The 23,500-nt window shown below is 48.8% G+C and overlaps 1 protein-coding gene across 1 annotated transcript; it reads right to left on the bottom strand.

Annotated features, from left to right (window-relative positions):
• Positions 1-23,461, bottom strand: LOC131265826 (methylcytosine dioxygenase TET-like). The gene is made up of 4 exons (XM_058268157.1): positions 22,151-23,461; positions 1,921-2,109; positions 1,578-1,823; positions 1-478 (listed from the first exon to the last, which is right to left on the bottom strand). The coding sequence occupies exons 1-4, from the start codon at positions 23,459-23,461 to the stop codon at positions 122-124; spliced, it is 2,103 nt and encodes a 700-aa protein (XP_058124140.1). The 3' UTR covers positions 1-121.
• Between the last annotated feature and the right edge of the window lie 39 nt (positions 23,462-23,500).

Genomic DNA, 23,500 nt, shown 5'->3' with positions numbered 1-23,500 from the left:
TTCGGCCGTAGAGAAATGAAGATATTGAACATAACTATCTCGCCACCTTCACACCTCAATATTTCCGGCAAGTCACGCACCCGATCCCTTCAACCATCCTGTGCCCGCTCCTTCCCGACTCTCAAACGTGCTGGTCGATGCCGGCTTTGGGAGCGTCCTCTAGCTTGCGCCACACCACGTTGCACATCTCGCGCACCAGGGCCTTCTCGCCGTCGTCCAGCTGATCCGGTGGCGTATTGCCGATCCGTTCCCGTTCGAGCTGCTCGCGCACTTCCAACACTTGGAGGGCGCGCACCACGGCCTCGGGTCGTCCGGAAATGGGATCGGTACCGGAGGTCACCTGTCCGCCGTTCGTTGTCGCCGCCGCCGAGTTGTTCAACACCACTGCCCGTTCCTCTTCCAGCTGCCGTATTCGCGATTCCAGCGCTCGGACGTACTGCAACGTTTGATCGCTCAGCGTGGAGCGCATGTTAAGATCCTGAAAATGGACAACATTTCATTAGCGAACCAGTCAAACACCATCGGAAGAGACGGGTAATCCAATCCGGGCCCTAAAGTGCTTCGGATAAACCGTGGGTTCTTCAGATCATTCTCCGTTGCCATACATCTACTGTGTTCAGACAAGTAACTGAAAATAGCTTTTGATTATTACCATTCACCGTTCATCTACAGTCAAAACTCAAAATGTTCTGGGTTGTGATGAAACCCTAACCTTAAGACAGAGAGCACATATATTGTATAGGTTTGAAGAATTTCCAGTATCTGAGAGTCTGTTTGGTGAAGAAAAAAGATCTACCCTATGTCGTTCAGTGATTAAAGCCGTAAGTTGAAAATCAAAAGTTAGGTACGTAAAATGGCTCCAAAAAGGCCACACACTATGTACTTTTACAAAACCTGGAGTATCAAACTGTAAAAAAAACGTCGTGTTTTATGAAGTTTTTAAAACTTTCACTTAAAGAAGTTCAAAAAGGCAGTTCTCCTACTTTCGCCACCCACTGGCAGAACGTTAGTCTTTTCCGAAGACATTTATTTGTCCTGTAGCAGTCTAAAACTGTTCAAAGCAAGTCCAAGGTATTCCGAGTATAAACATTCTATGGGTCCAAAACATTGGCTGTAATTGATCTTTAAAGCCTCAGCATGCAATGAAAAATAAGACCAAAAACAGATGTCTTTGTGTTACTGAATAATGATTAAAAAACGTATGAACGAATTTGTATGAGAATATATTGGACACCGTGTACATCAGTAAAAACATGTCACTTTCTGTCCAAATCTTGCATTTCATTATAGCCTCTAAATCCTCAATCGATATTGCCTAATAATTTATATTGGAAATAAATCCTCTTGCGTGGATAACAAACTCTTTAAAGCATACGAATAGATCAGCCCGAAACAAGACAAACGAAAAGATATTCTAATTAAAAATTATTAAATTATGTAGGCTTTAAAGGTGAAATTATCAAAGCAAGCCAAAAATTCAACTAGAAAAACATATTCGAACTCGCTCGCAGTCCGTCTAAATGTTCGTTGTCACCAACGCCTCTGAACATCGGTTTCGACCCCTCCCCCTTACGTACCATTCCGTTGCGTCCAAACTGGCCAATGTTGTGCAGGGTTTCGTCGGCGTTCGTGCTGGAGCTGCTTCCATCGCCATCGTCCCGCAGCGGCACGGCGTTGGCCGAGTTGCCGCAGCTCGTGCAGACCACCGCCGTGCGACCGTTCGTGTTGTTTCGCTCCTCGTCCAGATACAGACACAGCTCCTTCAGCTCCAGATTGTCCCGGATCAGCTCCTGCTGCTTGTCGTCCAGCTGCCGTAGCTTCGTCTGCAACGGAAACAATTCAAATAAACCGTCAAAATTAGATCATCCCAAGGCAAATGGAAAAACAACGGGTTTCTTGGGTCCATCCACCCATCCGTACCTGATAGGCGGACACCTCTTGCCGCATAACGCTGGCCGTGTACCGTCCGAACCGTTGCCACTCGCGGGCCAACTTCCGGCCCTTCTGCCGATCGTCGTCGAGGAAGCAGCAGAGATCGCGCAGCTCCTGATTGTCGTCACTTAACCGCTGATTAGCCTCTTTCAGCGCCCGCAGCTCGGCGAGGAGATTCTGAAAAAAAACGAAACCACACAACACCAAAAAAACCAATGGTAAACATTAACGTCGTCGTTAAACAGTTGGATATTTCGCTAGTACTCCCGCACCCAAGAAAAAACGACCTGAACGACGCTGACGGGTGGACTTAACCTACATCGAGCGGGCGTTCCGACAACAAACATGCCTCCATGCGCTGCCGTTGCCCCTGACAACAATAAACCTAAGAAGGACGCCGAAAAAATAAAAGAGGTTAAACAAACCTCCTTTATGGACGCACGGTTGGAATATGAGCTACATTTAACAGCAGGCACATCCGGTCCCGGTATCTGTCACAATTCCCTTTATGTGCTCCACCGGGTATCTTCCAGATCGCCTTTCAATGGTGATCCACGAGGCAAAAAGATCCCATCACGAAAATGCGTCACGTTCGTGATGATACGCAAGCGGATGATGCACCAAACCACCGGACCACCGGTCGGTGTCGGCGAAATGGCAACCTCCGGTGGAACGCTCGAGCCCGAGTCGTGAAAAGTCACGTACGGTGAGACTAATTTACATTTCATTCTATTTGCCCCCGCGATCTTCCCCCCCCCAAACCGCCACCCCATCTCTTCGCCGTCGTGAAATCAAATTCCACGATCGGACCCCCGGTGGATTTGCACGCTGGGCGACTTTTCCTGACGGGTTTTTTTTTATTTTATTTTTATTTCTATTTCATTTTCTTTACCCAGTCCCCGGTTTGGGCAGGGGTGGTCTGCTCGCGGCCTAACGGCAATTCAAACGTTTTGGTGATAATGATGAAATCTCTCTCTCGCTCCGCCGAGCCCTCTTTTTATGAGACTTCAACGTCGCTCGGTGCGGAAGGGAAAGGCAAACCCGTGGACACGCCACCCGGTAACGAACCCGGTCTTTTCCCAGCTGGGGGACTTTCGCGCAACTCAAACCCATCATCGCGATCCGTCGGGAGGCCATCTTCACCGAGGCCTCCGGGGCTCGCGGGCAACATGATCCATCAAATGTTCGCCGACGCCGATCCACCAGCCAAGACGGGCCAAGACAGATGGGATGAAAAATCGTGTAGGTTTCAAATTATGAAATTTTTCCACCTCTTTTTCCGTGTGGCGAAGGAGGGGGGGGGGGAGAGGGGGGTGGTGAAAACTACCGAAAATTGCCGCCTTTACGGGAAGGCTCCGGGAAGATGCTTTTGCGCGCTCGCAAATCTCTCCCCATGCAGATCTCGTGTTGTGGCTCATTTTCTGGCTGTTGACCTTTCGGCTCGGTTTGAGTGCAATATGGAAGGATGGCGTGCGATGGAATGTGGTATCTTCGTCGGACAAGAACTATCGGATGCAGTTAAGTTTTATTTCAAACGAAATGTGATTAAAAACTCCAGTTATCTTTAATTTGATTCAGTGAAAAAAAGAAAAAAAAACAAGCTAAAAGTAATAGCTTGGAACACAAACTCAATGAATTTAGATTAAAAAGAAAATAATCGTTTAATAAATGTGCATATCAAATCAAGCTCTCTCTCCGAAGAAAGGTAGGAGATAGTTTTATCACCACTTTTGAAACCCAGTCGTTAGCATCCGCGATTAAGATAAAACAAAAGGGATGGGAAAAAAAACTCCCCACGAAGCATGACGCAACTGAAAACAGATCTTCGTACTTTTAAAACACCAAAACAAATTGCTTACATGGCAAAACACCTGCCCCGAATACAAAGAACACATGTACCACGAGCAACTCGAGCGTACGGAATCGGGTCGAAAGTTAAAAACCACCCAACCGTAACACCTTGAAGCGCCGAAGCGCCGAATTAAAGTGATCGCGTTTATTAAATGACCCTCAAAAATGGTTGATGCCCCGGATGGGAGGGTAAACGATCTCACGAATTAGCATAATACGCACAAACGCACTAAAGTGACGAGATAATGTGAAGGTTCAGTCGAACGATTAAACGGATGCATTTAAGTTGGTTTGTTTTTTATCGGAAGTGTAAAAGACCTTGAAGATGTCCGAATTGAATCATGAGAAGATTAAAATGCAACACCATTGGATTAATGCTCAACACTCATGGTTTAGCAGCGTCGTAAACATACATCAATCTGTAGAGATGTTTATTGCCATTGGAAGAAACAAACCACCAAAGACCACTAAGGGTTAAGCGATGGCTATCGTAATTAAGCAATTTTAAACTATTGCAACAGCGCTAACAAGCCGGCTGGGGGAAAAATCACCGTCCGGGCACAACCACGACCGCAACGGAGAGACGACTTGTCGAGCTTCCCGCTGACCAACCGCACAACTGATGCGCTGGGAAAAAAGACCCGTGATCCAATTTATCCGAGCACCGAGCAACCGAGTCCACCGAGTTCTGGAATTGATCCACGCAAACCGACACCTCTCGCATCGGCGCAGGAATCATGAGAATGGATGGAATTAATTTTGCACCAAAGCTTAACCACCGTCGGCGGGGTGAACCGACTACCCCCCCTTCCCCCCGCTTCTTCACACCGATGCCAATTCCATCGCGGCAAGAGGCTCACGAGGATTCCGCAAACACATTCATTCAACAACATTCACCTGCAAAATCAAGTTTTCTTCCCTCCTGCAAAGCCGCTGCCAGATGGAGCAATTTCGAAAACAGAACAGATTCATTCGCACGGAGAGGAAGGCGGTAAGAAACCCATGAAGACGGGGAAAGAAGTCAAAGTTCTGCATCGTGTTCGAACGCCCGAGAGAAGTTGCTTAAATAGCCGCGGACGAATTAAAATGGGAATGCAACGGAGGAGAAAAGTGGCGGAAAAGGAGGGAGGGGGGTATCAAGAACAGCATACGGAGCATAATTTTCGCTCGGTTGGAATTTTGCTTTAATTATCCTACCACCAAGCCCACCCCACACCCATTCCAGCGATCGGGGACGGTGGGAGGAAAAGAAAATGAAATGAGAAAAACAAAGATTCCAAAGTGGCTAACCGATCGCGAGGTGCGATTTATGAAACGGTAAATAAAATGTTGCTTCCTCCTGTATTGGGGGTCGGGTCGGAAACGGTGGAATGGAGAGAAAAATGATCAGCAACAAAAATGAACACAAAAAGGCGACCCAAGAAGAACGTAAGAAAAATGACTATATGCTGGGGGTTTGGATAAATGAAAAGCTGCACTCTCGGCAAACGATCGGTTTTTCGTTCGGTACCGTTTCCCGGTTTGGAAGCAGGAAGCTACAAATTTATCCCGGACTCTCCCCCCGTTTCGCCGGTCACATTCAGAATGGAGCGTTCTCGAAACGAGCTAGAGGCTGGAAAATGCTTTGGGCCTTTTTTTGTTTCCTTCGCGGGCTCATTTCATTTTCCACCCTTCGATCGGGAGCGATCATTCTGCGCCTTGGCTTTCTTGTGATCAATAAGAAAAGGAGAGGATGCATACGAAAAACGCCTCAACATTCCCGTTCACTAGTGTTTTTTATTCTGTTCCCTCTCTGTGCATACCTCCCCCTCCCTTGTATTTCTAAACCTTCATTTTCTTTTCCTCTCTCTCTCGCTCATCTTGAGTGATTGAATTAAATTGCTTTTCGCTGTTTGAAGCACAACCCTTTCTGGGTTCGCCGGCCAGTGTTGCATTAGGTGCATTGTAGCAAATGCAAAAAAGTCTCTAATGGTCCTCGCCACCAGACCATCCCTTTTGCTACCGTACCACGAACTGACGAAGGAAAAGGTTGGGGTTTTATTTATTCTCTTTTCTGTACTGAGTTTTTATTTTTCCTTCTTTATAAACCCGCCACATTATTTGTGCTGCACCTTTTCCGGCGAGATCTAATTTTCTCGCTCCGCTCGAAGGGATTGGTCGTCCTGGAGGGACAGTTGGGGGGTAGAAAAAAGCAAATGAACTGGACTGTAATAATAGCGAGAGCAAAACGAACACAAAAAAATAACAGCACATAAAGCCGCGGGAGCCCTTTGAATTATCACTTTAAAGGCCAGCCTGGATAAAAACCGGTAGGATTGGGGCTCCGCGGAATACAATTTATGTCCAGTGAAGGGAGGAGAAATGGTGCTCGACATGTTTCAAATTAATTCCTACAGAAGGCGATTTGTATTTGTTTAACAGCCTACTTTGATCCACTTTCGCGATTACGATCGCGGTGCCGTCGTTTATTTGCCTTCAGGTTTGTTGATCACGGTCCAAGAGCCAGAGTTAAATGTCAGAAATAATATCGCACGTACGTAGCGTCACGATTAACTCATTTGGCAGCCCTTTTCTATGCTCCAAACGTTTTCCCGCACCCTCGCCTGATCTCTCCTCCACATGGCTAATGATCAACTTCACACTTTGCCGATAGAAATGTTACGAACCCCACCCATAATTACCACCACCACCACCACCTTCGCCGAAACCGGACAACTTCCTCCTCTGGCTGATCACCTCCTCACGCTCGCGCTCAATTCATTTACGAGCGATTTATTGTGATTGTAAATTATAATTCGTTAATTGCCAGCACTTTAGCACCGCTTTTAGTGCACTAAACTCCGCGCCCGACGCCCGAGTGAAGGCCCAAAGCCCGTAAGCCACCGAGCAAACCGATCATGGAGATCAAACGAACGAACGTTACGAAAAACTGAACCGAAGGTCTCGGGGTACTGCGCCTCGAGAACGAACCACGGAATGCTGGAAGGTGAAAAGTGTCCGATTTAGTGCCGCTAATGTTCCACTTATGCAAGTAAACACAAAAGGGCCCCCATGAAGAAAATCCCATCTCTAACTGTTTAGGTCGGACGTTTTGCTCTTTCTTTCTTTCTTTTTGTTAACCACCGCCGTCGTTCTCTACTTTCCGTGGGCATTCTTTTCTTTTATGATTCGTTTTTATTCTTTCACTCCTTTGTACTTCATGACCGTCTTCAACTGCTCTTCTGAGACTTCTTTCTTGGCTTTCTCTCCGTCTCGATTTCTTCGCCACTCCTTTGCTCGTACTTCTTTTATTATTTCCCTTCCAATCAATCATTCTCCAGTGTCATCTTGCACTAGCCCCAACGGCGCGTCTATTTATTCTAAGTACGTTTTTTTCCATTTCTTCTCTTTTTCACATAATGTTTTTCCTTCCTGTTCCCATTCTACACCCGCATCCGCGCCACCAGCAAAGCAGCTGTGTTCCACTCAAATGGACAAGCGACCCTTTCCCCCACCCCCTCCATCCCTGCAATTGGACATTTGTAATGAGGCCACAGCAAACCGACACGAAAAACGTGTGGAATGTGCTCCAAGTGTTAAGCTGCAAGTGTCTTCGGCGAGAATTGTTTCGGAATGAAATGAAAACCATCCGAAATGAAGGAAACCCTTCTAGTCGTCGGGTTCGAAACAGGAAAGAAAAAAAAACAACCAAACACCAGAAGGCACGTGACAGGAAGAGGGGTAGTCAAATAAACAAAACATAACCTATTTTTGCTTGAACGGTTTCGGTCCCCTTGGCAAACTCGCGCGACTTTGGAAGCTAGTCATGTGGTCAAGTTGTTTATAATTTTTCCCACCCTGCCGCACTGAATGGGAGGAGGTGGAGCCTGGCGGGGAGAGAGTTGGAACATGGAATCCCTCATTCCAGGGATGAAACTCCGGCCGAAACGTACAACCGAAACCGTTCGTTTCTGGCAGCAGCTGGCGGGAAGGCCTATCGTAACGAAGTGACTTTTCACACCTAATTTCTCCGGCAGTGCGGAGGGATGGAAAGCATCGGAGGGAGGGTAAAGGCGGAAGGGGACACTCGAATGTCAGACAACGGGGACTACTCATCCACGCGGCGTAATTCAACCAGAACCTGAGAAACCCCTCCTGGGTCTCAATTATCATGTTGTTTGCCTCGACCCTCCTTCAGTACACCTCTCCGATAGAGTAAACTTTCCGGGAAACGGGAAAAACCCTCTTCACCAAACAACTGCTCGGACAGCGAGAGGATCCTCCTTCTAGCGTTGCTCGAAAATCGATCCCTCCGGTCGGCAGCATGTTGTCGTGCGTTTATCGCAAGCCGCCGATCTGGAATCCGATCAGATTCCCGATCCATGAAATGCTCCAGGACGAACAGATCAAAGACAGGGGGACTGGGCCGGTCTGGTGAGGGTGATGCTTGTGGCGTGTGCCTTGTCGCTAGCATAAAGAGAAATGGTCCGCCCGGTCCGTCGATCGATCGTTCCCTTTGATGATAATCTTTTTTCGTGTTTCAAATGTTCTTCAAACCCACCGAGGAAACCCTCTCCTCGGGGTCGAAGTAAAAAGAACCGTTTGCCCGTTTGGAGTTTTGTTTTGGTTTAGAAGGCATACGGCATACGGCATCGCGAGCGTACACCGAGGAAGCATTATGTAAGAGCGTTGAAATTGGGTCATTAGTTTGATTATGAATTCTATTTATGGCCTCTTGCTTAACCCGAGCCGTTACGGATCACATCAACACGTATCTTTCGCGGCATAGAGAATATGAATTGGAGAAGAATCTCGCCGATCTTGCCGACAAGGAATGGGAATTCCTTCATTTGACGGTAACTCCCACATGGAAAGTACTCAAGATGGAAGATGAAAATATATCTTACAAATGCACAGTGGATCAATTAAAGTTAACAGCCTCGAAACCAATTTTACTATGGTTGATATCTCAGGTCGAGTGGAACAGTTAGAATTAATCATACAACATCCCTAACCGTGATGAGAATAACAACGCTTTTAAAGATTTGAATTAGAGTGAACAATCATGATACGAATCTTCACAAAGTCACTCTTTTGTGATTTGAATCGTGTAAAACGAGTTATTAGTCGTCACCGAGATTTAAATCCTTGACATGGATTCGAATCCCAAAAGAATGAAAAAGTGAGTACAAGAGTTGCTAGTTGTCATAAAGATTTGAATCCCAAATTGAGATTCGAATTTGAAGTAGAGATTCAAATGCCAACAGCGAATAAAAGAGTTATTAGTCGCCACAGAGAGTGGAATCCCAAACTGTATCTGTATTCACATATAGTTCGTAAGTAGAATCCAAATTTGGGATTCGACTTTCCGCGGCGACTAGTAACTCTTTTAATAATACTTGGGATTCAAATCCTTACTTGGGATTCGAATCTATATTTGGGATTCTCTATGACGACCAGCTACTCTTTTACTCATTCATTCACTATTTTGTGAATCTCTTGAAGGATTCAAATCGAAAAGGAATAACCAAAAATCATCCGGTAGGATTTAAGTCAATCATTCAATAGTAAGATTCAACTCAATCACTTATTTTAAGTCAGTTCGCACATTCCTAATCTCTAAGTTGTCTATATGTTTCCGTCTAAGAAAAACGTTCGAGAAAACCCAGATTGACACTCTCGAAGTGTCACACGTTCCTCGAAACCGATTTTCCCCCAGACCGGGAATGTTGATTGCCAGCGCTGTTCGGCCTAATGACTCTCGAGCTCCAGCTCATCCGGGATGTGCCGAGATTGATTTGTCTAACGAACGAACGAACAAACGAGAGTCGCCCAATAATCACGGCCACCCTGTTTATAAACATATCATCCCCGCGTATCGAAGCACAACACAAAAATTAATACCAACATCCTCCTGGCGGCGTGGCGGACGGTGGTGGATCGTGGCCCCCGAGGAATGGCGTGGCGAAACTTGAGGGTCTTGACTTTTTTACTCCAACCGTGAAGAATGCTAATACCTACATCAAAGGGGAAACGGTGAGCGGGTTGCATGACCCACTTCACAACCGGACCTCAATCAGCCTTCGCACCCGAGTGTGCGGATAGCTTCTGGCTGCGTAACCGATGATTAGTTCGAGCCCGTCATAAACACCCGGGCGGAAGGCTCCATCATCGATGAAGAGATTAAAAGGAGATACGCTGTCGTCCCGCCGCATGCCACCGGGAGCAGGGACCGAAAGGGACGGACGAGCGGGCGGGCACCTGAAACCCGAGAGCCTCGGTGCGGATCAGCAGCCCGTGACCGATTCCCACCGATCGCCAGGGAGAAGCCGCCAGCAGCAGTCGCTGGGAAATCAATCAGCGTGGACGCCGATTCGCCCGGCGATCGTAAATCGAGCGGTAGCCACCCGGTGCGCTTCCGGAAGCTGGAGCGCCTCTGCACCACTGGGGTCCACACATGGACACACACACACACACACTTGGGATGTGTGCAAATGCAAGGTCTCCATGCAGCGACCGCGGCCATCATCTCGGTGGGATTGCGGTGAGGGACCGTGCGTTTAATTAAGTACCCCGAGGAAGTTGGCCTCTAATAACGAATGCGTCCGGTTTGGCGGAGGGCTAGCGGCGTTCCCCCTTCACTTCGGAGTCCCTCCGACCCATTCGTCTTTGAGTCCCTCTATTCTACCCACCGTACAGAAACACATGTTAGCACGCTCTTCTGCAGCTTCCTCCCGGGAGATCCCGGCCCGTTCCCTGGTCGCACCGATTTTTGGGCAAGTTCCAGCCGTGTGGTTCTCCAGACTATGTTCGGAAAACACCGTGGGAACCGAAGCCGAAATGGTGCTTCACAGGGTGTGTGTGTGTGTGTACGTGTCAGCAAGGTCTTTGCATTCGAAACCTCGGCCCATGGAAAATGTCGATATTCGAGACGCGACCAACCCCCCGACCGCAACCAACTTCTCGAAGGATGATGGCGGACTAGCGCGACTTCTTTCATTTGCGCCTCACATATCTCAGGGTTACACACAACAACAACTGTTGGATGCGGGTGGACGCAAGGGGAGTAACCACTAATACGATTACGCCGCGCCACCTTTTATGAGGCCTTCTTGTAGGTCACCCTTTTTTTTTGTTGAAAACGCTGATGATCTTCTTTGCTTATCCACCGGCCGATTGTTCGTCGGAAGAAAAGATTGAGGGAAAGAAAAAAAAACCTGCCGAGCAATGTGCGCTTGAAACCAAATGTGCGCACAAACTATTAATCATCCTTTCTTCGGGACTCGGGACAATTTGTTACCATTACCAACACCTCGTCCAACGTCGCACAGGATTAAAACAAATTCAACCCGAGAGATAAAGCGAAAAAAAAAGAACGGATGGCGACGTCGCAACTAATGATGATAAAATGTTTCCAATTGTTCCAAATCCTCCAGCACCGGAGTGAAAGGCCGCACCAAGACCAGGGCTCCCGGGTGCGTCTCGTGATATTGGAGTGATTTCGTCTGCCGTTTTCTTCTCGTTTGCCTGCTTTCGACGGGTTCGCCTTTAAGTGCACCACATTTTTTGGAGTAAAGTCGTCACTTTGCCTAATGAGACAGGCCTGTCATTACAGGCGTGCGATGGGTGAGGCCACCATCCACACCACCACCACCATGGGCTTGCCTTTCTCCGTCTAATGAAGCGCTGGTAATAACGATAATCATCATCATCTGCACGGCAATCTTGCCCGGGGCCGGGTGATGATCAAGTCAAACAAGTCCAAATCGCACACCGAACGCCCTCGGGCGCTCTTTTTCACCCTCCCCCTGCAGCACGTAAACGGATGCAGTTTTGGGGCGATTTGTTGTTTGGCAAACAACGCCACTTTTCCGCGCCACCGCAAACAATTCATCAACGCGTCGTTTCGGAAAACCCGAGCCTCGGAAGGGAGTTTGGTTTTAAATCGCTTCAAACGGACGATCGCGAGGAAAAATGGATCGGCGGTAAACTTCGGCGCTTATTACCGGATCAAAACGCACTCCGGAAACAATGGCCAATTAACGATCGATTCCGGGCGGAAAAGAAGAAAAACAAACCACCCCGAGCGGTCTTCTTCCGGTCGTTTAAACACTCTCCTCTTAACGGTTCCGAATCTCGACACTTGTTGCTGCTCGAAGGAACGTGCCCGAAACCGGTGATCGCCGAGTCTTGAGAGATCACTTAATCAACTTTTGCACACGTTAAACGGTTGGAAGGGAAAGGAACCTCATTTTGTGCCGCCACCTTTTCCACCCCTTCCAGCGGGTAGAGGATTCCTTCGCGTCAAGGAACGGAATCATTTTTCATCGACTTAAGCCACCACCGGATTCGTCCGGCGGAACTTCGGTCGGGTGGAATTTCGCTCTCATCAGAGCGTGCGCGCGCGTTACATTGTTCGGAATCGCGCCAACCTGACCGCCATCATCACCATCATCATCCATTCAGTGTCAGGTGAATCGCAGCCAGTGCAAGATCGATTGGCCAACGAGTCGGAACCGGCTTCGAACTCCAAGCGTCCTCGATTTTCCAACCAAACGGGGATAATGTGAATGGACACATTGTTGGGACCGGCCACCTTTTTCTGCCAAATCCTGTTTGATCGACACTCGCCGGGGCTCGCGCGGGATGAAAGGAACATGAGCAAGAACAAAAAAAAACTGGAAGAAACGAAGGAACGGATTGGACGCTCCTCCGATGGCAAATATTTGCCCACAATCTCAATAAGTCAGCGGGTCGACCGTCGAAGGAGAGGTGCGCCGAGTGCAGGTGTGTACCCCGGGCCGTATCAGAGCGCGAGTTTTGGTTGACCGCGAAGAAAGTAACAACAGTATAAAGCATACCACCAAAACTGAAACGAAAACCCTGCGAACCGCGAATCGGAAAGAAACACACACGAAAAGGGATACGGGGCAGAAAAATATCCCGCAAAGGGAAGGCAAGGAAAGGGCGCGAAGGGAGGAGATCGATCGAAGAGGCTTGACCCTGACAATCTTGTTCTTGAGGGGCACATACACGAGCACACGCACACCCCTACAGGGCGACTATGTTGCGAGCGATCGATCATCTGACAGACCGCGAGGAATGGTGAAGCAGCGGGAATTTGCTTCTCACCTGTCCAGCTTCTCTCCGATGGACTTGTGTGGTTTCCCCGTCGGTTGAAAGCTGAGCCCAGCCGAAAGCAACATAATGTTGGTAGGGTTTTTGGAACCACCTGCGGAAAGTTACACCGGCAGTGCTGGCAAACCTATACAAATTTTGTTTGTTTTTAAATATACTTTTTTAACCTTGGTTAGTTGACAACATTCACGTTTGAATGCATTTTTATCTATTTTCAATCGTTGTTCAATGTTTCTTTAATGAAACATATTAGCTGCCAAGTCTTGAAATATACATTTAAACATTTTTTCCGATTGAATATTAAATTACTCAATGACACTGAGTGATCATGTCTTTTTTATTTGAATATTTAGTAGAAAACTGATCATAACCGAAAGTAACATAATGTTGGTTAGGTGTTTAAAATCACATGGGAAAAGCTGTTGGTCCAGTATTGGGGTGGGCCTCTAAGTATTGTGTATGTTTTAAAATAAATTGTTTCGATCTTTCAATTCTATTCTATAAAATCTAGCATTCTTAATATTTCATGATCGAAAAATATTAAATTGAAAAATATGAATGAAAAATATAACATTCACAAATAAACTTTTAGAAATTCTTCTGATCAAGTCTACGATGAAAAACCTCATTAAATTGTTTCAGTTTTATTTTAATGATGTAGAAATAAAAGCCCACGTTGCAAAAATTCTCCATCACTGGACGCCAAGGCATGGAATTCACATCCAACACCCGGCACCCTTCTTTCCCGCACGAAAGCAGGAAAAGTGTTGCAAAATAAGGTGCTCGGCATCTAACCCCTCGACCCCGCTCGACTCGTCGGCTCTTCTCCGGTCCGGGATGAAGAAGTTCATAAAAGTTTATTGAACCAACCACCGAGAGACCTGGGGATCGAGGGAGGGGGGGGCGAGCCGTCAGATTTTCTCGAACCGCCAGTGGCCTCCAAGATGGCGAGCCCGGGACGTCTGGTAATGGCCGGTAATGGTACGTAAACAACCGGATCGAGCGTATCGAATGTGCAGCAGTACACGGACGCGCTTTTATGGTGCAATGAAATGCATCTAAATACACAATGATTTACGTTCCGCTCGCTCACTTTCTCTGGGAGAATACAAAGAAACCCCGACGCACGGCAAGTGTACGAAAGGAAGCGTTTTAACAAATTTTCTTTTACTGGAAAATATTCCCTACTGATCATCAATAAAAAAACGAAACGAGCACCAACGTTCGCAGTGGTGCTTCGAGCCTTCCGCTTTCCCGCAAAACAACCCGATAACCCGATGTCGGTAATAACATCTTTATAGCACCGATAAATATGTCTGCTAACTACCGGCCAGTTCCTTGAAGGCCGGTGAAGTCACTTTCCTGCCGATCTTTTGTTCGCACAAATAAATGAAACTGGCCACCAGTAAAAACATAAAGCAACAGCCACCGAGCTCGAAAGCGTTTCCAAATTACGTCTGGTACATACAACCATAATAAAAAAGCGACGGGTTTTCACATGAAGAAAACGGCTGCGCCCACGGAACGCCACCGGGTAATGGGTGCATATAACTAACCGAGAATACGACTTCAACTGCACCTTCGCCCTCAGAACTGCATTGCAATCGAACTGGGCACGAGAGGGTTGCTTCGCAGAGGGAAAAAACATAATTATTACCGCAGTTTAATGTGCCAGGTCGACTTCTGACCGAAGCCTCGGGCGTTCCACGGGTTTTTGCTGGGGAGTTCTTAGCTGCATAAATTACCGCACCGCCATAAAACACTTTCCTTTTCGATGACGCCTGGAGTGGGGCATATAATCACATCATTCCCGTCCGCGTGCCTCGACGCTCTACACACACACAATGAGAAAACAGAGACGTCACGCGACAGACCCGACCGGGAGGAGGTCGAAGGAATATGATTAATTCTTCGTCGTGATTGCAGTGAGATGCATTCCGACCGATTCACCAATGCTCCCGCCTCATTGTCCCACCGTCCCGGGGCGGAAAAGTTCTCACTTTCCGATGACAACACGAACCGGAACTGGGAAACAACCCGGAGAGGGTGGTAATTAAAACATTTCCATCATACGCCCCGGAACAGGGCGGTCTTCTAGCCCGAAGACCTTTGGGAAAGATCTGCTCTGATAGGAACGCCGAAGGCTGAGAAAACTACTTTCACTTCGACGTTGTTCTACATCTTCGAGGCGGGTACGCCTTTGCCAGAACGCCTCCATTCTTGGTAACTTCCCACACCGGACCTCAAGTGGTGCAACGCCATTGCATCCGCTCCGGTTTCGGTCGGTTGAACGGTCGGCCGGTCGGTGTGCCACGGTTCAGCGACTCCACCAGGTTGGTCCCCGGTCGATGTGCACCCCATACATCCGGAGTGTAATTGCGTTCGGGTGGACGAATGAGTTATGTTTTGTTTACATGCCGGCGTACACCGACATTGGATAGGCTTCTGGCTCGGCTGGATGAGGTTGAGTGTGTGTATGAAATGATTTAAATCCCGTCCAGAGACCCGAGCCCTACAGCTCCCCCCGGTGGGTGGGATCGAACTGATCCAGGGGTTTTGAGTAGGTTTTTCCCGAAGCGGGGGCACAAGTGGGTGAAATGTCACGCATGCATTTTATCCAGATCGTAAATTGATATTCACCTTTGCCGCCACGCGATCGTTCACCCTGCCTCGATCTCTCACGAGTAATTCCCCAGTGTGTGTAAATATTGTTTTCCAGCGACATTAGCCCCGGAGGAAGGTGCGGGCAAGTAGCGAAAATTGGTTTGGTTGACGATAGCACACCGTGCCCTATCGGTGGAATTTATCTGGAACTGGCGTCGGGCCACACTCTGGCACGCTGATACCGACAGGGTGCCTCTCCATGGCGACAGGACGCCCAACCCGTCGCGTTAAGGTTTGGTTCGTTAAATTTTATGACATGACTCACTCGTTAAGCCGCCTTCCAGTGTTGTCTAAGCTCTACCCGGCGCACCGTCGCACAAGACGCAAGTATCGGATACATCCGAACGACTTTCGAACGAGCGCCGAGAGCGGCATCCAGCGGCAGAAGTGTTCCCGGGGACCCACGCCGGTGGGTAGATAAATAACCAGTTCACTAGCTGAGCAGCCTCACGACAACCGTGCGGATTGCGGAATGAAGAAACGCTAAGACAACCGATCCGACGGTACTAGCTTAAGCTAATCAAGCCAGCTTCGGTTCTTCCGCTCCACCCTCGATCGGAATGGTACGAGTCTTCCTAATCTTGCCGGTGATTGTTGTCGCTGGGGGACTGAAGACAAGGGAAAGGCCTCGTCGCCTCAACATAGATCAACGAATTTAGGCCCCTTGCACGATCAATCGTGGGCGACTGTTGGTTTTATGCTGATTAACGACCCAATCAAAGACCAAAGCATGTGGAGAAGCGGTACCCGGTGGTTGGGAGGGGTTTTCGTGGTTTAGAATGAAGGGTGAACTAGAAGTTAGTTTTTCCTTGCAACCACAGGCAGCCTTCAAGCTAGAACCCTCCTCAGGCGTGGGAGTATAATTCGATTTCCTGTCCCATAAATTGATGCACCGAAGATGGAAATGGATTTTAATGGCCAGTTAAAGATCTTTTCTTCGAAGAATTATGAAACACAGCTCGCGCGAAGGAAAAACAATCACTCGAATGAAAACAAAAGCGTGATTTGGTGATTATTTGCTATGATGGAAGAAGTTATGAAATGCTATCTGCATTGAGCAACTCCAAGCGGGTCTTGTTTCGAGACGAAATCAAACTGATTCGTGTTAAACAATTGCTAAATCTGACAATCCCTTTTTTGGAACGGATGATCGAGTTTGTTTGCCATACAAACGATACACACCCTCAATCAAACACCCACGCTGTTCGTGTTTAACATTTATTCCCATTTCGGGGGGTGAAGATTTATTTTTAATTCCATTTTCTGGAACACATTCTCATGTCATACATCGTGCATAACTATAAACCATTACAAACCGTTTGCTGTCATGTCGCTCAAAACAGCCCAGGAAAGGTAGATCACATCGCAAACAAACACAATCAGCACCAAAAATACGTGGCTTGTGTAGGAAACACATCTCGAATGGTTCGGTGTAAGCTTTCGGTTCCAACTCTCTACCGAGCCCTCATTTTCTTTTCTCTTTCCCTTTTGAAATAGAGACTTCCTTTTGGAGCCCTCGATGCGTACCGAAAAAACTCATTCATGTTACACCCAATTTTCATTCAAATTGAAAATAATGCTAATTTATGCTCACCTGTCACCATTCCGGTGGGGGAGCGGAAAAAAGAACTCGTCCACCCTTTGTTCGATCGTTCGCTGGAGTGGAGGAGGTTTATTTCGTAGGGCGTGGGACTCTTTCGCACACTCACTCCCGCCCAAACGACAATCAGTTGCTAAAATAGCAAGAAAACTGCGCAGAAGGCACCGAAAGAGCCGGCACAAACCATAAAACCAGGGTCACAATAAAGCACCACCACCATCACCACCACCAACCCGGGTTTTCTTCGCACCCTTTATTCCCAGCGCAATCAACTCCACGCGGCCCGTTTATTTAACGGCCGTTTTGAAATGACGAAACTGCGGCCGCATGCGTAAACAGATGTTTATTTGCGTATGGCGTGCCGGGCTCGTCGTCGGTGTTGCAACGGCGGAGGGTTGGGATGTTGTTAATGCAATTAAAGCGGTTGTTATGGCGTTTTGCGTGTGCGCTCGGAGTCGGTACTATTGCGTTGCCGTTGTACTCGAGTTGTAGGTTTGTTTTGACAGGCCCGTTTTCCGCAGCCCGAATGTTTAAAACGCGTGCCCCGGGAGGTCGCTGCAGCACGAGCTGGAGTTGGAGTACAGAGTTGTTTTTCTAATTTACATCCTCCACACGATAAAAGCGAGGGAGACAGCACAAAAAAAAACAGGCGAACAACTTCAAGCGGAGGACAAATGGCCACGCGGAGGGGAATGTGGAAATTACAATCCACCGTGGTAACGTGTTGAAGAGCTGGCGAAAAAAAATAACCCTGCACAATCTCCTGGCCGGGTCATAATTTTAGTCATTATGCTTCGGTAGGCCCCGCACCGCTCAAACCGGACACCAGTCACACACACACACACCGCGGACCCAAAACCATGGACAGAAAATTAAGATAATGCCCAGATTTATCGAGGCTACAACTTCCGTCGCCAGCGGGGACCGGACCAGGGTCAGCAGCGCCAAACCCCGGGCAAACCAAATTCAAAGAATCGACCAAGAAAAGTTCCCATCCACCTCCGGAGCTCGACACGCAAATGATCATTAGTTTGGCCCCTTCGGAAGGAATTTCGGTTGGAAGGTTCGTTTTTCCGCAATTGCTAATAAATGGGTGCGAAAACGGGGGGCGAATGTGTGCATGCGTGCGTTCGTGTAGGTCTTAGTGGCTAAATGACCGCAGAAAAACCACACGAAACCACCGCCAAAGGTTGGCACCAAAATGCCAAAACCGAAAATCGGTGATTTTTCGGACACAAAACGGCGGAAAGAAATAACCGAAAAAACGGACCCCAAACCGCCGCACGCAATCGGATTCGGTGAAGGGATGAAGCCGAGCTAACGCACCGTGAAGTCGGCGGCCGGGTGTTACGGTTGATCTGCATAGTGGCATTACCGGTGTACACTTGATCCGATCCGAAGGCGCGTTCCGTAATTAGACACGACCGGCCGGAGGGGGGAGAAGGGGAGGATAAGCGCACAGATGCCACCGAAACGGGCAATTGAAATTTCATCATCATCCCGCGTCGAACCGCCCGGAACCGCGAACGCTACCGCACGTTTACTTCGGAAGCCACAGCAGCAGATGGAGCCAATTCGGACGAAAGACTTCAACGCAACTGGAGCCGAGGAACCCTCGCCAGCGCGCGCGCGCACAAAGGAGAGGAAAAATAAATTGACAAAGAGCGAGGAAATCTTTTGAGTGAAGGAACCCGGGCACCCGGGTGGGGATCGGAAAGGAAGTGTTGGATTTTTTTCTTTATGACGCAGCAGCAGATGGACAAACAATATTTGGAAGCTGATGCGCACCCAGCTGGTTCCGGTGCAAATGCCAACCAAACAAACGAAAGGAGCGAAATGACGTTCGAGGGGGAAAACCTTACAACACAAGCGACCATTATAATTCCTTCATGCAAGGTGTATGTAATGCCGGAACCGGAACGTACATCGGTACAGGAAATGGTCTATTCTTGTCCGTTTGCGTACTTTTACAGCACGTTTTATTCCATTTTGCCACACCGGGGAAGATAAATTGATGCAGATTAGTTCTTTATTCACTCACTTTCACTTCGGTTGGATCGTATGTAAAAAAAAGCTACAAACCCAAACGAAACGACAGTGTACAGAGAAAAAAGAAGCCATTTCCATTTTATGTTCCGCGAAACAGATCCGATCTTGCCCGTTTATTACTCCATGTTTTGCTCCAAACAAAGCACAATTTTATAGCCACCGAAACAAACGCTAACGCGATTCGAATCGGGCCAGGTAATGGTTGCCAGAAGATTGCCAGATGCTTTTAATTGTATTTCAAACTTCTTTTACTTGAGGGAGCTTCCTTTCCCGGAGCATTTTTGTGTGAATTGGCACACCAGAAAAGCAATAAATAATTTATGCTCATGGGAATATTGCCCAAATGAAGCTTCACCTGAATGAAGTCTACTTCGAATCTAATTCATGAGTCTGGCACAGAAATACGTTGATAAAATTTTTAAAATAAATTTGTTATAAACCCAGAGTTTTTGTTATCATTGGGTAAACAATATTTGATGCTTTTAAAAGCATGTCTTCCACTTACCGAAGAACAAATTGCCAAAGCCTCTCTCTACAATATGTTCACCTTTCCTTGATTGGGCCTACATAAACACACACACACACATTGACTGGTGCAACATTCACTCACTCGATCGGCATAATAATACCAGCAAAATTAACCTAACGGGGCATTATTACCTGGCCAGCATGAGAATATATGCATGCCGGAGTCCAACCGCACCTCAAACCAACTCCCTCGATCCGCAATGCGCAAAACGCCGAAAAGCAATCAGCAAAAACAAACCAGAAGAATCCAGACTCCTCCTCCTCCTCCTCCACCTCCTCTGATGGTTTTTCACCCAAACCACCCTTTCCCTTCCTTTTGCAAATGCAACGGATCCCGTGAACAGCCGCACACATACACACAGTATGGTATGGCCACAGGCGTACAACAAAGTTGAATCATTTGTTTTTATTGCCTCGATCGCGATCGCGCCACTCGCGAGCGCCAAGAAGGCCGGAGGAGGGCAGCCCTCGAACAGCCACCGAAGAGGGGGGGAGGGAGGAAGGGCTGCTGGCTCCGGCGGCGGGGCTGATTAAGGGTAATTTTTTTCGAGTTAATGAAATAATCGTGCAAATGGAAGCAATATTCCGTAAACAACAAAAAAAAAACATATGCGGAACGAGAAAGCGATGACCTTTGGAAAAGGGTTGGTGGTTGAGTTCGCTCTCTTCTTGGGTTATTTCCCCCCGCCCCCCCATCTCCCTCCCTGGTGCTCGCTTGTGTCATACGAATCTTGCGTATCATTGTGTGTACCCGGTGGCGCACCTGATCGCGCCGGTCGGTGGGAAAGTGTGAAAAATTCAATGAATGCCGTGGCCTTTTCCCGTAATGACAGCCTTGCGGGGACGCTGTATGTGATTTTAATTTGTTGGCATTTTTCAATCAAACCGAAACCTCCGCTGATGGACTAAGTACACGTCGGTCATTGCAGCGGAACGATTGCAGCAACGCGCTACGTAATTTCTGGGTATGTGTGTTACATTGTATGGTAACCTATTTTTAGGGTAGACAAAAAGCAGTTTTGATTTTTTTTTATAAACTCTGCACGATCCGTTGAGAGGAGCACAAAATTAATGCAATTTTTCCAACACAAGGAAAATATGTGTAAGCACGAGGGAAAGGGCCTTGGCTTAGATTGCACCGGAAGCAATGACAAATAGCGTTGCATTACACACGATTACAATCCATTGCATCGAGTGATCGTTGCTTCGTTGTCCACTCTGAGACCCCAGACTTGTTACTAGTTGACACACGAAACATTCATCACAATCAGACTCCGAGAGTGGATAGTTTCCTTCCCACCCCACAACGTGCCAAAGCAACCTTTCATCCCTTCCGGGGTAAAACATTGTTGCAAACCGATCGACGGTGACTCGCCAGGAAAGAAAGTCGACCGCTGAATCTAATGGGAGCACACAAAAGGCGAATTACCAGCACACACACTCTCCGGGTCCAGAAAATCCTCACCCGTTGGAATGTAACAACCCCTATCGAATTGACAAATTACGCCGACATTCAGCGATTGAGGGGCAAAAAAAATCAAGGAAGAAAGTGCTCGACTCCAAACATCGGCAACATCTCGAGATTCATAATCCGGACGACAACGATCCGCGACAAAGGGAAGCCTTCGTCGGAGATCGGGGTGGCGAGATAACTTTCCTCTTTTTCGTCCACTCTTTGGCACCTTGTTTTTTTTGTGTTCGGTTCGGGTCGGATCTTTAAAACGAGTTGAACGAGGACGAGTACGGGCGAGCAGGTTGCACTTGGCCCAGTCTCTCTTTCGGCTTCCCATTAGCTCCCAACGCTAATCGCTCCGCCAAAACCAACCCTCCCCAACGCTTGGCCCCATCCACAAATAGGGGACATTTTTTGGGTGAAATTTTATCACTGATAAACACACATGTACAACTTTCGAACCAGTTCCGGCGGATCTTGGACGGACGAGAAGGTTAGGGTGTGCGGTAGGGTTGAGCTAACGACTGCAAACACTCTTGTCGAAACCGTCCATCCACCAATCCCGCAACGCGCTGGAAACGATTGGAAAAGGTCAAAAACTTTCTCCTTCGTTTGTGCCGCCAGCCTCAAAACAACAGCCTCCCCGCCCCCCCCCCCCCCTCCTTCCTGCTCCACTCGAAACACTCGGGGAAACGGCTGCCACGCCGGCATTTCGGGATCCGCTGGAGCCAGTTCTTTCTCTCCCTTCGCTTCGCCGGAACCTGTGCGAAAACAGGTTTAGACGGCCGGGTTCGAAATCGGGAAACGGTTGGTAAGGCGAGGTCCACCGATCGAATTTTGCCGCAAGCGAGAGACGCGCATGCCTAGAAAGCCGGACCTCCCGCTCGAAAGTGTTCCCTACGTTAGGCACCTGTCCTCTGTGCACTCCCCCGGGGGGAACAGCAACATTCCCTCACCTGAAAGTGTCGGTTCTGCTCGAGCGCCGAGATCCGGCCACCGCCACCACCGCCGCCGCCACTCGAGGAAGTCGGCGTCGACGAGGTCTCCGACTCGGCTTTCCGGACGAACTTCAACATCTCTTGCTGTTGGTTTTGCTGCTGCTGCTGCTGCTGTTGTTGTTGTTGCTGATGCACTGATTGCTGTGACTGAGGCGGATGCTGGAGTGCGTGGATCGGGTGAGCGGAGGGGGCTACGGTGGACGTCGCCGTGGGCAGGTGCGATGGCTGCGAGGGTTTCACCAGCCCGAGTCCGGTCGGCGGATGTCCGTTCGGGACGCCGTTGCTCGGACCGTTGCTCGGGTTGTTGCTCACCGGTTGATGACTGTTGCTGTGGTGCACTATCGCCGTCGTCTGGTGGAGGTGGCTGGCGGAGGGCCCGGTCGGTTGCTGCTGGGGCGGCTTGGCGTGCGCCAGGTGCGCCTGCAACGATCTAGTCGAGCTGGTCGTCTGATCCTCCGAGGAAGACTCCGAGCTGAGCCGCGTGTGAGGTGCCGGAAGGTGATGTGCTTGAAGCTGTTGCTGCTGGTGATGTGCGACAATCGCCGCAGCCTGCTGTGACTGAGATTGCTGACTAAGTGCTGCCGTCGTCCCGCTACCACCGTTCACCAGCGGCGGAAGGTTCGAAAAGCGAATGTGCTGTCGGGGTGCGAGCAACCGCGAAGGATTCGGAGGCCTCTTCAGGTTATCACCGACGTATCCACCGCCCGGTCCCTTCGCACCGTTGAACGTCGGTCCACCGTTCTGGCCACCGATTTCCGCTCCTCGCGGGTACGTCTTCAGATGCCCGTTGGTGTAGCCGTTCTTGAGGATACCGCCCGGTGGGTGGGGCGGAGGTTGATAACGCGGCGGAATGTGACTCCCGGGGAGAGCGGTTCCGTTCTGCACCGAGGGCGACGACGACGACGACGAGTTGGAGGGGATGCCACTGGCGGGCTTCACGATTCCACCACCATTGGCGGCCGACGTGAACACGCCGCCAGGATGGTGATGGCCCGTTCCGTTCGAGAGCGTGGTGGTCGTCACCACCGAGCTTGGTGCCACACTGCCCAAGGCGTGCTGCTGCTGCTGCTGCTGCTGCTGAAGTTGCGACTGCTTCAGCTTCTGCTTCTGTAAATGCTGCTGAAGCTGGTGCTGCTGTTGTAACTGGTGGAGGTGCTGTTGGTGCTGTTGCTGCTGATGCTGCTGTTGGTTGTGCGGTTGTTGTGATTGTTTGCCTGTCAGACTGATTATATTTCCAGATAGCTTCAGGTTGCTACTATTCGTTGTCATGACTACGGGGGAGGGAAATGGTTGCCGGCGTGGAAAAAG

The sequence above is a fragment of the Anopheles coustani genome, chromosome 2 (genome assembly GCF_943734705.1).
Source record: "Anopheles coustani chromosome 2, idAnoCousDA_361_x.2, whole genome shotgun sequence".
In the NCBI taxonomy this organism is placed as follows: Eukaryota; Metazoa; Arthropoda; class Insecta; order Diptera; family Culicidae; genus Anopheles; species Anopheles coustani.
The sequence above is the reverse complement of the archived record's forward strand: the minus strand, read 5'-3'. Positions and strand labels throughout refer to the sequence as shown.

What these genes read in the sequence shown, in the direction of transcription:
- LOC131265826 (XM_058268157.1), bottom strand. Translation starts at nt 23,461, where the DNA reads ATGACAACGAATAGTAGCAACCTGAAGCTATCTGGAAATATAATCAGT. An exon ending in AGCAGAACCGACACTTTCAG is followed by an intron (nt 2,110 to 22,150) that starts GTGAGGGAATGT and finishes GTTTTTTTTCAG; the next exon opens with AATCTCCTCGCCGAGCTGCG. An exon ending in AAGAGGTGTCCGCCTATCAG is followed by an intron (nt 1,824 to 1,920) that starts GTACGGATGGGT and finishes TTTCCGTTGCAG; the next exon opens with ACGAAGCTACGGCAGCTGGA.